The 18,407-nt window shown below is 38.4% G+C and overlaps 1 protein-coding gene across 8 annotated transcripts in view; it reads right to left on the bottom strand.

Annotated features, from left to right (window-relative positions):
* ptprt (protein tyrosine phosphatase receptor type T) overlaps positions 1–18,407 on the bottom strand; it is a 310,486-nt gene that overhangs the window by 221,134 nt on the left and 70,945 nt on the right. For all 8 annotated transcript variants that reach the window (XM_082534416.1, XM_082534409.1, XM_082534410.1 and 5 more), the window contains exons 3-7: positions 13,728–13,888; positions 12,413–12,523; positions 10,705–10,786; positions 9,260–9,375; positions 8,329–8,503 (exon numbers count right to left, since the gene is read on the bottom strand). In XM_082534416.1, the coding sequence (XP_082390542.1) occupies positions 8,329–8,503; positions 9,260–9,375; positions 10,705–10,786; positions 12,413–12,523; positions 13,728–13,888 (645 nt within the window). The remainder of the gene's footprint in view (positions 1–8,328; positions 8,504–9,259; positions 9,376–10,704; positions 10,787–12,412; positions 12,524–13,727; positions 13,889–18,407) is intronic.

The raw sequence follows: 18,407 nt of genomic DNA, 5'->3' as shown, positions 1-18,407 counted from the left end.
CATGTGAACTAAGATATCAGATAATTCATTGTTATAAAAGGCAGCAATCCAAAAAGAAGAAAGTTCATAAGGATGTCACATTTTTAAATGGTGCTGTCTTAAATCTTTGAACAAGCAAGATAAACAAACCTGTTAGACCGAGGCATACCTAAAAGCATCTAATTCATAACTATGATGTTTCCTTTCTGCTCATTTAGGTTGGACAACATTTAAGAGACAAAGATTTTATTTATTTAGAATACATGTCTGTATTCTGATGGCCCAGCCTGTGTGCTTCAAAATTTAATATGGGTTTTCACTATTGTGAATGTATTCTACCTGAAGGGAAAATTTCTGACTCACTCATCAACTTGGTGTAAACTCGGTCCACTGACTTGTCCTCCCATTGTCCTCAGTATCTCCTGGTTTTAGCATTGTTTCCACTGCCTGGCACAGCCCCACTCGCTTTCACTTACTTTTGATAAAAGCTGTTTTTCCTCTGCAGATAGCAGCTCCTGTAGCTAAAGTAGTCAGCAATGATTGTCATAGCAGTGCAGTGTAAAACTACTGTGAAATTATAGTAAACAGGACTTAGTATTGGCAAACTTATTTGGAATTATTTAACCAAATACCAAGACATTACCTGGTACAAATATGGTAATAAAATCAAATAGAGAAAAGCAATTTTACATCATAACATGCATATCAAATTAAGTTGTAGTCATGTAATGCGCAGCAGGTCCAGGAGGAAAGCTTGGGGGTGTTCGGGGAACAGAACAGTGTTTCCATCTTTAAGGTAGTTTAATGTTGCCATTACCGATACTATGTAAACATGTTAGATTAGTTGTTTTGAACATTCATTTCAATGTAAAATCCTGCACTCAGTCTTACAAATGTATCAAATGTGGCTGTTTTTCTAAGAATATAAGCTAATTTTGAAATTGATGCTTCCAACTGCAGAAGTCCCAGAGAGGGATTAGTCTCTTAGAACATAAGATGGCGAGGTTAAAAGCTCTATCGTGCAAACAATAAAACATTTATAAACAAGATCCAGAAAGGTTGCCAGCCTTTATATGCTCAAGCTCACTTGAGACTGACTGATGCAAAAGTTAGTGTTAGTGCCATGGATGACATACTGGTGATAACCACATTGATGCTGCTGGTATATACGGGTTTAGGAGTGACACGGTGCCATCCAGAAGTCTATTTCAGCAAGAAAATGCCAAACCCCGTCTTGCAGACCTGTATAAACGTCTGTTTTCACCCACTGCAAACATTGGAGCATTATGAAACACACAGAGGAACATGCCCTATGCAAATGTTTTTATGCCTTTCTTAAATTTCAACAGAAGTAATAATTGCGCATTTTCGACATTTGCATACGCTGTCTTTATGCTGTTGAAACTTTTTGCAGAAAAATATGAAACTATGGAAATGGAATAAATAAGGATAGATTGTGTTATCAGTACCTCTCAGACCACAGCGGTTGGTCTGACAGACTATGATGGGTCTTCGTGTTGTATGGAGTGTATCTGACAAGGTTTCACATAATGCTGTCACCGGGGAAACAATTCAGTGGTATGTGTTATTTTTTCATAGTAATTATGACCATGAGTGCAGACACAGCCTCCTGAATCTTTTTTCACTAGAATTTGTGGGATTGCGCCACATTACGTCCCGTCAAAGTGTCCATAAAGATGACAGTCAACTTCTACCTGCTTGACTTCCCTACTCCTTGCTTCTCACTTCTGTTTTTTTACCGTTTCTGTTTTTTTTTCCAGTTATCATTGCAGTGATAAATTAAATCTTCTTGCTTTTGATTCGCCCAAACTTTCTTCTTACTTTTCCCCCTTTTCACCTCATTTTCTGTGGTCCTCTCCCTTGTTCTTTTGAACTCTGCTGTAAACACATTTTTCTTTTACTCATTCATCTGTGCTGTCCTGTTTCTGATTTCAACTTTTCACCTTTACTGCATCCTCTCCTGCCTGCTTCCCTCACTCCTTGCTGACCCTCTTCTTACTTCCTCTCTCTGTCCAATTCGTTCCTTTTCTCACCCGCAGTCCTTCTCGTCCGTTATTCACCGTACCTGTTCATGCATTACTTATATTTCTCTTCAGAAATTCTGTGTGAAGTGTCCACTCTCTTGTACTAACACACACACACACACACACACACACACACACACACACGGAGAGAAGGAGATGCACATGAAAGAGAAATGGACATGGAATACCAATTACATGACAAACTGCTCAGTGTACACAACACAACACAACGCATGCACAGACATACAGACACACACACACTTAAAGACACACACACCCTAAGGCAAGCCCTAAGAACCTGGTTAAAGAGGCAGGCGGAGTGTACACTGGCTTAAGCTTCCGTTCTTATTCCATGCACACACACACAGAAACCTACATACTCCCCGATGTAGCCAAACAAACAACTTTGCACACTTTTTTTACACTTCCTCTCTCCTCGGGGAGCTCATCTTTACAAAACTTATGAAAGTATGATAAACTAATAAACATTTTATTTATTTGTTATCCATTTTTTATTTTCTTGAGCTGCAGCAGTGCAGTGCAGCTCTTCTGCAATCCAAGTTCGAGTAATCTATCAGTTTTTATGCCAAAAAAGATCAAATTACACGAGTAAAGGTTTTGCAGGTAATGACTTTAAAAAAACAAACAAATTTGGCCACATTACCATGACAGCTGGTGAGATAACTATTACATTTTGATTTCCCTTTTCCAGAATTACTGGATACACTTCCTCCCATGCTTGCTTAAAGGTAATTTGACTAAATAATAAGACCTTCATAAATCACAGTGATTGGGTTTTATTTCTATTTAGTTTTTCATCATTTTATTTATCTGGGCAAAAAACTAATAATATCTTTCACTTTCTTGATGTGTTTTTATTTCATGTTGATGTACATTTAATGCACATTTTCACAAACTATCAGTGGAAAAACACAGTCATGACATTCGCATTACCTTGTTGTATTTTTCACAGAAATGCTGTTTTGATAAGTATTTACAGCTGGTTGTTCTGACACTTGTGTTCTATGTCAAACTATGAAAGCCTCCCTAATACCTTGAGGGCATAAACCATCTAAAATGAATGTCAGGTTTGTTTACAGAATGAACTGTGCATGTAGATAAGTTAAGGCTTTAAGAAGATGGCATCATTTGTGCAAATATTATTGCAAACAACTGCTTGGAAAACTTGGAAATTGATTTTCGTGTGAATGTTTGACATCGCATTTGTCTGCCTTTTAAATGTTTGACATCTCATTTTGGAATAAAACTCCTCACTTGGAAGTCTAACATAGTTTCCAACAGTTATTTTTATAAATTGAAGGTTGTGTTGTGTTCACACCCAGTGGGGGTTCAGAGCGTCAGTGAGTTTCTAGAGATCTGACACATACAGCTGAGCTGTCCACTCTCCTATTGATTTCCTTATCAAGGAACAGACACACAGAAGATGCTGGGAATGTGCTTTGGGCGACTGAAAGCTCTATGGACAAACACACATATACAGTATGCAGACACACACATACACACTCAGAGACCCTTACACATTGCAGTGGCACTGCTAGGTCTAATTCTTGGACTACAATCAGCTTTATGACCCCCGAGGGAGACTTAGAAAAATGTGGCCATATTCCTGGGGAACTCGCACACATAACCATTACACACACTCTGCATGGTGTCCACAGGGCACTGGCTGTCAGTGGCTCTCCTGGATCTCTGCTACGCCCCACTGAGTCTTATCTATGACAGACAGAACAGTACACACATACACACTGATGCCCATGCCCATGCACAATACACCACATTCACAACTCAAATACAGCCTAAATTCATACTCCCTGAGACATGTCAGCATGTAGGCTTGCTCACTCTTTAACACACACACACACACACACACCCAAACACAAGTACAGCCGGGGGTATGGTTGAGACCTTGTTGCCCTGGGGCTTTGACTGCATCTGTTCTACAAGAGCAATACAAATGAGAAACGCACAGGAGCATTGAAAAACATCTGTGTGCGTGTGTGTGTGGGTGTAGATGTGTGTATGTGTTTTGCTAAACTTTCTATAGCCGTGAGTGTCTGTTTGGGAAACTTTGTGCCTGGCTTGTGTGGAAGCGTTGCATGCTTTCAGTCATTTTGTTGACATGCTTTTTTAACTGCAACTGGATTTTTTCTTAGTGTATTGGAGACAGTGCATTCATTTTACATTTACAGTTTCCAGTTATTCTTCCAATCCCATCTAGTCCCCTTTGTCTTCTAGAGGAGTATATGTTAGTGACTTTATCACCATTTCCACTTACATATACTTATTTTTAGTGTTAATATGAGCAAGCACCATTATAACCACATATACATGACACAAAAGAACAACCACACTAGGTTATCTTTAATGCAAAGATGTAATGCTTTTAAAGAGGCGAGGAGGTGGAGGAGGAGGAGGTGCTGTTGACAACTAACGGCTGTCACTGCATGTTTTCCTTGCCGTATATTAACTTCAAGAGAGGTGTGAAGTCAGGCAGAGGCATGAATAAGAAAGAAGTAAGGTGAAACAATAATATGGACACTGAATGATGGAAAGATGACAGAAGAGGTGTAAAGCTGTGCATTATACTTAAAAAGCCTGACTTCCGTCTGCTTTTTCTCCACGTTCTTCAGATGAATGTTAAAATCTGAAGACCAGTGGGTAAAATGTCTTTCTTTGGCTCTGGCAGTATTATAGAACCCAAATCTTCCCCAGTATTGTCCGATTTTTTTGCAAACAAAACACCGCAAAAAGAGTTACTTGAAAGTTGCTACACATGCCAATTTTTGCTCAGTTCAGTCATTTTATCCTGGAATAGGTTTAGCTGTAATGAGTTTAACTGTACTGAGTAATAAAGAAATTTACCTCCACCAGGCAGTAGCTCGGCTGATTCAGAACATTTCATTTCAGCTGTCTTTTCTAATTTAGTCAACAAGGAAGAAATCATCTGCTCAGCTGGTCAGCATTATTGTGTCACAAAATGAATATTCATGCATGAGCATGTATGGGAGACAGACATACAGTCACACAGGGTGCTGTCAGATTAGAAGAGTCTCTCCAGATTCCTGTTGTCACACCTGGCTGAACAACACACTAATTAACCCTGATTTCACTTAGAAAGCCTGGAAGAAGACACAAACACACACATACCTGCACAAATTAATTTGAAAACCTTACGATACCTTACATGTGAAAACACAAATGAAAAGGCATGATGATACACACGCCCAGAGAGAAATTAAGCCACACAGGATGTTTCTACAGCACATGAATGAATAGATTAGAAAACTCACAAGTACACTAACATGTGAATCAAGGACAATGCCACATTTACACACATTTAGCAGCACACACTGTGCACACAGGGCTTCGGGGAGGTGTGTTCATGCATGTGCGTGTGTTTAATTTTTCCGTTCTCGCTCGTTCACTGTGTTGGCATGGGCTATTCCCCTGGCACAATGCATGGCTGACAGCACCTGAGCTACAAACACAAACACATACACACAGGAGTAAGACACAGAAACACACGCATGCACACAGACACATTCAGTAAGGTAAGCAATACACACGCACGCATACGCACACATTTGGATGTTCTCAGGAGTACAGTCTGTGCGTTCTGCTAACAGATGGTAATGACAATTTCAGTCCCTGGACTATCATCTAATCAAAACAGCACACTCACACACACACACAGGCTACACATTCCAGCCTCCCTTCAGATTAAAACATCCTTCACACCAAATAAGGTTAACAGCATAATTCAAACCAAATATGCATTGAGAACATAATTTAGGCCGGAGCGCCTCTGCACTGAAACGGATTTCAGTGATGCAATTCAAATTCCATTAAAAACAAACACAGTTCAATCCCCCTTGCGCCGCACGATTATATATTTAATACATATAAAAAAATATATATATATTTCACACTAAATATTTTAGGGCAGAGAGGTGTGTTTGTGGGAAATGCATCCTAGACATCTACTTTAAGCTTCACTGGGAGCACTCTATTCTTAAATAAACACAAGATATATACTATTTATATATGATAAATAGTGGAACCCATGGACTGAAGGGTATGTTACACTATAACTGCAGAAAACCATTCCTTTGTGTTTGGACCCCTTTTCCCTGGTTATAAACTTTGGTCAGGATGCAACACAAGATGCTGTCAAAAGGCAGCCCCGGAGAATGTCAAGCGATCAAGCATAAACTCAGCTCTACAGTGACTGAACACATAGGGCTTCAGTGTCATGGTCAAGGACACTTAAAAAGAGAATAAAAGTTGTGAGCTTGGGGTCTTATACTTTATTTCTTAAAGGATAAATGCCAGGAAAAAATACCTGTTACTTTTGTTGTGTGCCATGCTGCAAGAAAGCTAGCTTAAGAGAATCGTAGAGTGCTAATAGGCTAACATATTAGCATACATTGCTTGGTGTTCGCATCTTTTTCCGTGTTGCTTCACATATAATTAAGTATCAGTGCTAAAATACAAGTATTCACTATGTTGAGCAATAACTAACTGAACCCTTTTATAGACTTCATGAGAGACAGAAAGCCCTTTAGCAGGCGCTACGTCGATCAGGTCAACATTGAAAAAAATGAATGATTATTTCCTATTTATTCAGAACTTCATGAAGTCCACAAGTTGGAGGTGGAGACAAAGATCGTTATAAAAAAAGAATTAAAAACACAGTGCAACAGAAGGAGATGGGGAGAGGTAAAAGAATGTAATTATGTCTGACAACAACAGATAGCTGCAATGCTATAATTCTATCAAAGTCCTTACAACAATATTATCCAGCCTACTCAGTACATCAATATCCTTCTCAGCAGGACAGGACCATATTTCCTGTTGTTCACAAGAATCATGGGAGAGGGAATAACTTGCTAAATGGCAGATTTTCCTTCATATTTTTACCCTGTCACAGAGTTGATAGATTGCATTAGAGTATTTGAATGTCCTCAGTGAGAGGATTTGTCGAACAGCACAGAACAGTACACTACGGGGGCAGAGGAAACAGGAGGTGAGAAGAGATGAAAGCAAAACACTGAAGAAGAAAAGAAGAAGCAGGCAGGAGACAGAAAAAAGAATCAGTTTTGTAAGCAAATCATTGCTACTTTCTTTAGCATTAGTCAGATTAATGATTACCTTCTATTTTTGCTTTATAAGCATAGTTTCAGCTTATCTGAGACAATTAGGTTTTTTTATGTTTGGCAGCATGATGTATTCTCTGCATGTTCTTGCATTTCTTTTATATTGTTGATATGCTAGTGTTTAAATTGTCTCTATTTTACATTGCATGTTTAGCTACCCCATTACATCACACCTGTGTGCATATCACACATTTCTTATAGGTTTGAAATATTTCGATATCTCTGTCTTGATGCCTGCTTAATCATCCAGGTAAGGAAATCCCCAAAAGTTGATTCTGTTCATCTGAACATAGCGTTTTCAGTGGGAGAAACGTTTTGTCATCAAACAACCTCTGCTTAAGTGGATGGCACAACACAGAAGAGCTAACTCGTCAGGCCACGACTCCGCAGTCTATTTACACCTACAGGCCAGTGGACACATCACCCAGTGGATGTACACATCCCACTGAAAACGCTACGTTCAGGTGAACAGAATCAACTTTTTGGGATGTGGATATCTTGAGTAGTTCTGTGAGTTGTATATGATAACAGATGACCCAAAAGGTTTTCTATCCAACTTTTATCTGCAGTCCTGCTGAAGTACTGCTGTACTCTTCCTTTGACCTAATCAAGAAGAAACTATTATAAACTATTACAAAATCATCTTTTAATTAGGTGACTATGAACATTCAGAGGATAAAAAAAATCTTTTTTTTCATATATATTTAAAATAACTAAACAAAATAGCAGTATGAGTTTTGAAGATTGTGGGAAAGGGAGGGAATAAGAATCAACATACTGGGAAGAAAATGAACTAAAAGATGGACAAAGACGGGCAGAAACTGAGTGAATGAGGGCTCATTGTGAGTTCTAGGCACTATTCTCAAATCTATTCAGTATTCTATCCTCAGCATTCTCACATCCCTAATGAGCAACAGCCAAATGCACACGCAACTACACAACCACAACCCAGGCTTGTTTCTCACTTTCTAAAGAAACTGTCCCACTTTACTGCATCCTTTCTGATCTGATTTGTTGAACAATGCTCTACTTATATCCATCAAAATTCCTTTCCGATGCTCTGGTTTTAAATGAAAGATAAATCATCTTGTTTTTGTAGTTTAAAGAAGTTAAACAGATGAACGTACCTTTAACAATGAGGTCAGCGTAGTTGGACACCCCAGATCCACCGTCTGATCGGATGACACACCGGTAGCGGCTTGTGCTGCGCTGAGATGTGTCGCCAACGCTAACGGTCGCAGAAAAACGTCTGTGGTTCACCACCCTGGTCACCATCAGGGCTGTGTCTTTACCATTCCATTGCTGCATGGTGGAAAAGACCAGAGAGTTTTCAACAAAGACTCCAAGTGTTTACTGTCATTTTTTTTGCTTTGCGTATGATTGTGGTATCATACTCTCAGATATAGACCCCCTGGGTGAGGAGGGTCACTGATCTCCTTTGGAGCATTCTCAGCAGTACATACTCATTTAGTGAAAACATGTAAGCTTGCCAATGCACATGGATGTAAAGCAGAATGAGTACATAGGCATGGCTGCACACAGCATATACACTCAGGCGCATAAACAAATCACACGTGCAAGGATGGAATCACTGGTGCAAAGCAGAACAAGGAGTTTTAATCAATTCTGAAATAGAGCTGGTAATACTTGGGATGTTCGCCAAACAATACTATAAAATAAAATTAAGAATAATATATGAATAATAACTTTATCTGTTATGTTGGCCTTTCAATGGTTTAAATTTTCTTTTAGTTTCTTTTAGTTTATTGAAAAATATATACCCGTTTATCCTATATGTCCATTAAAATTAAAGTCTAGGAAGAAGTTCCAGGTGTAAACAGCAGTACGTACTGTAGGTACTGATGTCTATAAATGTGCAGTGTTGTTGACATTAGTAATACTGTTAGTACACTTTTTTTATATATTCATATTTGTGTCCCCAAGTTGGGTAAATTGGGTAAATATGGTTTGGTTTGTGGTATTCTGTCCCTCCTTTTAACAAACATATATGTATATATATCCATTTATGCACAGTTTTACTAACGTGAACATACTCACCTGCAGCCAGAGTTTATCATGCTGAGACCACTTCCCTCCAGCAGTACACTGAAAAGTAGCATTCTGACCCACATTTACCTCCACATTCTGCAGGCGTAGAAAGTGTGGGGCTTTACCTGCAACACAGACAGCAATGTGCTGATGATATAGATGTGTAAAAGTCAGGAAAAATATAAATCCATTCTTCTTGGTCTTTTTTTTATACACGTTGAATTCAATGTTGTTGAAGTCATCAAATGCATATATAGTCTGCAAAAACAAATAAATTATTTAAATGATAAACAATATCCCAATTACCCAAAATTAACATGCTAATAAAAAATAAATTGCTTGCTGCTCAAAGTGTTACTGTTACAGTTTAAGAGTTCACACTTTCAGGGAAACCATGAACGATACTAATTCAGTTCTAGGAGAGCTTAACATTGTCTGGACTACGGCAGAGAAATTCTGTGGCCATGAGACAGATGCAAAGGTCTGTCAGTGAGACAGACAGCTGGGTGACTTTGGTCTGCCATTGAGACCAGCCTGCGACTGGTTAATTTCATTTTGACTGTCTGCAGACATAGATAAGACTAACAGAGTATGCATCGATCACTCAACAATGATAATTTGTCCTGACATTAATGGTCAGCTTGTTGCAAATGACAAGGGCAAAAACTTAGATTTGCTTTTTTTGAAAATCTTTCATTATTTTTATAGTCATCTTTTTCCTCAGTCTTTTTAAAATTAAATTGGATTTTAGTTTTTCCTTACACTGTAAATATGTTTGCTCTCTTTTTGAATAATACGATTAGTGGCTTGCAAAGGTGAACTGATTGTTTTGCGTCGGCTGTTCAAAGGAAAGATACAAGGCAGATAGAAAGAAGGGCTGAGGAGAGGATCAGCAAGAGAACCACGGTGGACAGACCGAACATAGATAAAATACAAAGATAATACTAGTGGAGTGATTAAAAATAAAATACTTTTCATTTTCATTTATAATCCTTTCAAAATGAATGCAATATCATTTATCAATTAATTTAGCTATACTGCTCTAATATGATGACTAAGTATGATTTGATTCCTATCTATAAAATAGACGTAAAACTGAGTGTAAAACTTTGATTCCTGAAACAACATAAACAGTTAATAGGAGCAGAAGGAGAATGTCAGGAGTTGCAGAATACTGAGAAGGCAGGGCGCAGTAAGTAGACCTCAGACTGTGGCAATAAGCAGTCCAGAGTTTTGTGAAGCAAAGTGTTTTTGTCACATTTGAGTGATGAAGACCCTGGGTCTGGACCTTCTTCCTTGCTCTCTACAATCTGTCTGCGACCCTCACAATCTGTCCTTTATGCTGTGTTTTTGTGTGTGTAAGTGTGCGACATCTATAAAACAGATGATGCTCAGCAGGGCTACAGTTGTGCAGGGTCAACCATCACAACACATTCACAATCTCTCCCACTTACGGCATGGGTGAGCCAGAACTCGTATGTCATCAATGGCGATGAAACCTGGGTGGCCTTGGACTGAAACGGCTTCAAATATTACCTTAGACCAGACAGAAGAAAGGAAGAAAGAATGAAAGAAATGCAAGCATTATAATGAAATTCAAAAATAAGAACTTTCTTTCACAAACTGGAACATCTTGACATCCCTATGAAGCTCATATGGGAACCCCAGGGGAGTTTTCCACTAAAAGTCAGCAACTATTCCTCTTTTCACTTCATCCCTTCTGTCTCCATCCTTATGCCAAGCACATATGCTGCCTCTCCTCTGCCTTCTTCCTCTCTTCTTCATTTAAACCTCCTCTACTTTTCCTCCTGTTTTCTTCCACGCTTTATCTATGTTGTACTTTTCAGACTTTTCCACCATCCCATATTTTCTCTATATTTTCGCATTTTCCTCTATTTTTCCTTCCTATTTTTAATTGCTCTTTTGTGTCTTTCTCATTTTACTCTCCCAACAGGACAGTCCCTTATATTTTCCAACAGAGTTTATGCAAACTCTCAGGATGAGAACAGGGTGTCAGCAGGGCTGTCAAGGGGCCATGCACTCCTGACCCACACATATATAGACTCATACACACTACGCACGCTACACACACACACACCTCTGTGCTGTACTTGTCAGGATTCTCAGCAGTATCAGCTGCGACTCACTCTGAATACTTAAGACTTCTGGGAAGTCTTTACTCTCCTCTGTTACTTCAAAAATAAATCCCTTTTGGCATACATATCAAGTTTCTAAAAGTCACAGTCACTGCTAAAGCTTTGCTGTATTAGCAACAGTTTGACAATGTTGTTTACAGTGTTGGTAAACTGAATTTAATTTGAAATTATAAGCATTTACAACATTATTTTGATTTGTGTAATAGCATGTCACTGTGTGAAATTGGGATTTCTATTCCCAACTTTGATTGATTGCACATATTTGTTTCGCTATATAAACAAAGGCTGGTGCTGATTTGACCCTGATAAGCATACATGTTGTTCACTATTTACAGTTTTGTGTCTCTAATATTTTTCTAGTGAGATTTTGTCAGAATTTTTTTTTTATTTTTCGATGCATTCCCACTGGGGAATATCTGAATATTCAAATATCTAGCACTCTATGTTGATATGATATTCCAATAACAAACAAATTATTGATCTAGAACAGTTAAACAATTCAAAAGAGGAACTAAATTGTCTTTAAAACTTGTTTCTGCCCTCAGTGGCCTCCAGTACTCTGTACTGTACTGAGTGCTATTTCCCCCCCAGGTGGTGACTCTTTATTAGGGAAGGAAACATGCACAGAGACACACTGACATTTAATTCACTTTGATTACCATTGTGCCTTGTATCTGTGTGAGACACAGGGGTGCCTGCATTTACTGAGCACAGCTCAGTCATTAGGTACAACAGAGTTTCTTTTGTGGAGCCTCATAAAATAACACAGCAGGGTATGTCTCTGTACCTTAAACCGACCAATACACACACACACACACGTACACAACAGAGAAAGTCATTAAAGAATGACTGTCATGAAATGTACCTTTTGTGCTCAACCTACAGTTAGATCCACGTGTTTTTGGATGATGACATATTTGTTGTTATTTATGTGCATCTAAGCAGTACAGTACCTAAACAATGTCTGTGAGAGTATGTCCAGAGGACTTGTGTGCATTTGTAGTACCTGATAGGAGTTGGGCCAGAATGTAGAAATAGCCAATTCAGCTTTCACCCAACCTTCAGTGACAGTATCAGAGGCATTCCACACTGGGTTACCCTGAGCACCTCCATTCACCTGCAGGCAGGGAGAGAAAAAGAGGCACGGTTTAATTAAAGCAGAGTTAGTGGATAAAACGAAGAAAAGGGTAAAACTAACAAACTGCAGTAAGAAAACTACTGAATCCAACAGTAACATGCTGTTTCCCATTATAACCTGACATATTACATTTTACTGTGAATAGTTTTGCATTTTAAGCCGTGTCTGAATCAATTGCACAAACGTCTGCAGTCATAGAACTATAGAAGTTATAGACGTCATAGTATGGAGACAGCTGAATATGTAGAGCTGTATAAAGGAAAACACATAATTTCCAGGATTACTAACTTTATCAGCTGTATCTACCATTATTGACAATGATGTTCCATTTTTATTTCACATTTAGACACATTACTCATAAAGTCGTTTCACTCATGAACTGTTTTCAAAGCCAAATCCTCAAATTTTTTTGATGGGTTTTTCACCATGCTTCTGTATAATAAAGCTGTAGCATTTCACCTTCCTTACTCGTTTCCATACCTTCATCAGTGTCTTCATGCCATTTCTTTTCTTTGTATGCCTTCCACACAGCTTTATATTTCTCCAGTTTCCCTCTTTACTCTGTCTTTTCATATCTCCATTCACCATTCATAGCTTCTTCTTAATTCTACTCAGGTGCCCATGAGTGCATTCGTACTTTAACATAAAAAATTCATTCTTGCAAGTCCATACCTACTACTGTTCTATCCCATGGCAGCTACTCCTAATGTTTACTGTTAGCTTACTTTAATGGTTGGTATTCGTAATCAGCTTTTGAGTCCATTAATAGAAGCAAGCTGAAAATAATACCTTCTTTCTAAAAGTCCACAAACTACATAAAAATCAAGAGCTCTGCTATCTAGCAGCCTATACTACAGCTAACTTGATCCCTGCTAAAAGGGAATAGATGATGACTTTCTGTTTACCTACCTATCACTTATTCTCTTTCTCCCTTTCTCTCTCTCTCTCAGACACACACACAGACAGACAGACAGACACAGCCACACACACACACACACACACACACACACACACACACACACACACACACAGATAGATATTTAGTGCCGGAGGGCTAACTTCATCCCTCCTAACAGAGAACAGAGGTGTGTTTGTTTGTGTACATGTTCAAGTTTCATCAAGCCCTTCATATGTCAATCTACCCGCTCCCGCCCTGTCATTCACACACACACTGAACACACACCTTGACATAGACATTGAGTGTGCCTGGGCTGGCTCCATCCCGGCTGGATAGAGAGTAAAGAAAGTCGATGCAGTGGGTGTCATTCTCCTTCAGGGTGGGCATGTACAAGTGAGCCTTCTGACCTGATGCCCGGCCTGAAGCGTTCACCACCATGAACGAACCTACAGAAACAAAAATACAAAAATGACACTAATGAAATAGCTGTTGTTCCATTATCAATAATGAGTCTTTCATTGAACCTAACAAAGTTGGTCAATATTAGGACTGTGCGATATGACCAAAATCTCATATCCCGATATAAGAATTCTATCGTCCCGATAACGATATAAATCACAAAAATGTAACATTTTCTGTAAATTCTGTGAATCTCGGGCAGCTCGTCTTGCGGGAAGTGTTTCCAGCTGCGCGTCATGTACTGTAGCTGGAGTCGAGTTTTTTAACCGATGCATGAAACTATACATTTTTAGACATAAGTTGTAAAGGCCATTTAATTCTCATCCGTAAATAATCTGCTCTTTCACGTGATTCAGTTTAGTTTGAAAAGTCTCAACAGGATCTTGAGCTTTATTGTGAAAGGTTTATGTGGAACATAAACAAGCGGACACCCGATGCTGTTACCGTCGTTGTTGCTAACCACAACGCATAAAAACAGGCGCTTGTCCCTCCATAGTGTGGTTATATAAAATATATGAGAAAGAGAAAGAGAGAACGTTAAGAAATTAATATAGCCACTACAGTGACCATCAAAACGATGAAAAAATATTGCCGTAAACAGTTTATTTTGCGACACCACGAAACAAACGATAGCGTAAAAAGAAACGATAGACATTTTTATATCGTCATCCGATATATATCGTTATATCGAACAGCCCTAAGTCAATACTGTGTGAAAAACATTTTCCAGGGTATGCGGAATTCAGACTTAATCTGCCACTTCTGATAACTGGTTCTTTTGGTTGCTTTGCTCCATACCATTCAAATAATTTTCAAGGTGTCATTAACATCTTGTTATGTGTACCACTGCATTTAGGCTGCAGCACAAATATCCACAAAGTAAACCAGCTGTAACCCTGAGAATTACTTGGTTATTCATTTAGACTTGTTTTGTTTTTGTTTAAGCACATAAAAAAGGTCAACCCAGTTGTCGTACCACTATTACTTTTGCTGCACAAATAAACATCTTCTTGATGGATTTATCCTGTAAATGTAGCAATGACAGAAACATGCTGCAACATGACTTTGTAGGCTAATTTCTGTTGAACACACAATTAATTTCTAAATACTAAAACGCTGGGACACAGTTGACTAGCTTTGTGTGACATTCGCCAGATGCTTGATAAAGCAAAAAAAAAAAAAAAAAACCTCAGGGTCTTTAATTCACCAGAACTGTATATCAATGTCTTAATGTATCCACACCCTGGGGTTCTGAACTAAGACGTAAAACACATTTTCTCTGTTGGCTCGTTGTTTAAGTGTGTTTTAGTCAGTGCTTTATGGAGCAGGATGGAGCTTTTATGGGTTGGCCTCCTCCATTTGGCTGACTGCCATCAGGTGGACTGAGAGTTTGAAGTGACTAGGATACTGGCAAGAAAAGGGAAAGAAGAGAAACTGAATCAAGCAGATGTGACTGTGCATTTCTAACGTGAGTTCTTGTGCATGTATGAAAATGTTCTGAATCAAAGTACGAAGAAATATGGGAGCTTAAAAATACAGTGAGTCATTTCTTTAGGTTATTTAGAAGAAAAAAAAAACAATATTGTACTCATAAATATGCATCAATTAGTGTTTAATTACGTATTCCAACAAGTTGATGCCTTCTCTTCAATGAATTTAAAGTAGTTTGAGGAAATTAATATGTTGCCCCTCCATCTTTACTATAGTGGCCAGAGTTGACGTTGTCGCTTCACCTAATCATTTTTATGTATGCTGCTAAAGACCGGTCACATACATTCGCATCCCAAATGTGGGGGAAAAGAAAACTCATGCAGACTCAAGATATGAAGATGATATCTATGTTTTATCTAAAAAGGAAGAAAAGAAACAGTAATGTGAAGGAAAGAGGCAAATGTGATGGTGTCTGGACAAACTGAAAGTCAGTACTGGCACAGCAGTGCTTCCCAGATTGAAGAAGCTGCAAAGAAAGAATTATTTTAAAAGTGATTGCCCACTTTCTGCTCGGTGTGTAATTTGACCTAACAGTCTAAATTGAAAGGCTTTGCTATCTCTTGGCTGACTGAAGTACAGTCACAATGTGAGAGCTAGTTCTAGCAGCCTAACAGAACCATTAGAAAGATTTGTTTGCTCGATTTCACCTCCTAAGATTCCAATTCACAAATATAATTTTCATGAGAGAAATTCATACTTTATAACTCAAATACTTGATTTTAAAGGCAGTGAAATGATGTGAAGACAATAGATTGTAATGGCAGGGCAAACCCATACACAAAGGACACTGACGTTTACTGTCACTGACTTTAATTCCTTGAAGATTACCATAACCTTAATCTTATCTGAATTCTGATCTTGAATAACACAAATACACATACAGAGGTGCCTGAAAACGACTGATGCCTCAAAACATTTCATCCATTTCAACTCAATGGAACTAATCCACTCCGGCACTGTGGAAGTCTGAGAGTATGATGGTTAATGTGATGGTTTATGTGTGCCTGTGTGTATTGATATTGTTGAAGTTACGGTAATTTGATGTGGGCCTGCCTGACAGCTGAGGTGTGTGTCTCACTGCTGAAGTTAAATGACGGTTTGTGTGTACGCTGCCTGCGTGCATGCAAAATTAATCTAGCCTGGGTTTCTAAACAGGTCTTTCCACAGCGAACTGGCTCTGATTACATTTCTTATTCACACAAACTCACACATAAACACACTCTCTCTATACTCCTTTTTTTGTCCTTTGATGCTCTGTAAAGCTCCTTCCACAGGTACTTTTGTTTATCTGCTTTTTTTGTTGTTTGTTTGTTTTTTAAAGCAGACTTGAGTCAGTCTGACACTCAAGCAATACGTGTGATGTCTGTTACCCAGAAACTTCTCTCACTATGACAACTCTCTGTGTGAAGGAAGCAGAAGTGTTACAATGTATCCACAAACACAAAAGGCACAATATTAAAGACCTTCACAGGTTAAACGAATTTATTATTTTACTACATTTTGCTGGGAAATCTTGTGTCCTGACTTTCTTGTGGATATTAGTTAGAAACGTGACGCACCAGTGTGTCCCACAACACTGAAAAAACTGCTCACGAAGCACTAGACGCAAAGAGTTGACCTGGCTTCCAAACACACTTTATCCCAATCTAATTGAGCACCCGAGGAATGAAGTAGAACCCCTGAGGCCCCACTCCAGAGAGTTGGGTCGGCATCCACCTATCGTTGTATATTCACACATATGGAACAATGTCATCCAAACAAAACACAAACAAAATGGATGCCCCAGACGCCTATAAAAAGCTATTTTGATACAATGAAATATCGCTAAGACACCGACAATGATGTTTTCATTCGGTCACAAATGTCATAGCAAACACAGACACACTATGACACACAAAAACAAGTGCACACAGCCATCATTTCACACATTGTTTCCCAGGTGTGAGGTCAATCTGTTAACGTGACAAAAACTGATGAATCGGTCTACCGTGTCAACACGCACACATAGGCACACTCGAACGCTTACACGTACATCAAAATAACTGGGTCAACTCAGTGCAACAAACGTTCCAGCACATATTGCCGCATGAGACCAGCTGTTTTCACAAATACTGCTGAGAGTTTGAGATTTCACTTTTACTTTTCAAAAGCAGTCTACATCAAAGGGCAGCAGACGCCGCGACTGTGTCTGTCAGCGGCTGAAGTGCCTTTGAGCAAAGTATTTAACCCCTGGTGCTGCTATGCATCTGCACTGTAATGTGATCACATTCAAAATATTGTAAATAATGATACTTAACACTAAGAGAAGTATTATATTATTTTAATATAGTGGTAAATTGTTATTTGTACTAAATTACACTAAAAAATGATATTATTAACTCTGATTGGTTAGCCATTTTAAGTCTATGAATTAATGACAGGTATAAAAAAAATAATCAAAACAATTTGTATTTAATGTATGAAAATATCATAGAAGATCATTTTAAGGATATATTCTGATTTAACAGGAGCTTAACTTAAGATTTGATTGACTCAAATTATATTTGACATATTTAACATCATATTTGTTGAATTATTTATGTTACTTTTTTTGTAGTTCAGCCTGTCATGGCATAAAATAAAAGATTATGATTTACCTGTGTAGGGAAACGACAGTTCCAGTACAATGTACAATCAAAAGCTGCCAAAATGTTAAGATTGTGGGGTCTAAGAATTTGGCAGCTCCTATATGGTGATCTATATGTGTATGAGTGTGAGGGAGAAAACATGGGACACAAGGAGGTTCTTAGATAAATATCAAAGGTGAGTCATACAGCTCAGCAATAATAAAATCTGGCTAGTTAACATGCAGGTTGCTGCACTCTCACAGAGATACACCACAGTGACAAGTGTACAGTAGAAGATTCTTTAATGGTTTTTTTAGTACTTCAGTATTTTTCTGCATAAAATGGCTACAGTTTTGTAATTGTCAAAGGTTTTATTATAGTTCATGTTTCAGAGAAGTAGAGCACTTTC

The sequence above is a fragment of the Aulonocara stuartgranti genome (assembly GCF_965226115.1).
Source record: "Aulonocara stuartgranti genome assembly, chromosome: 5".
NCBI classification, from domain to species: Eukaryota; Metazoa; Chordata; class Actinopteri; order Cichliformes; family Cichlidae; genus Aulonocara; species Aulonocara stuartgranti.
Note: the sequence above shows the minus strand (reverse complement) of the source record. Positions and strands in the feature narration are given on the sequence as shown.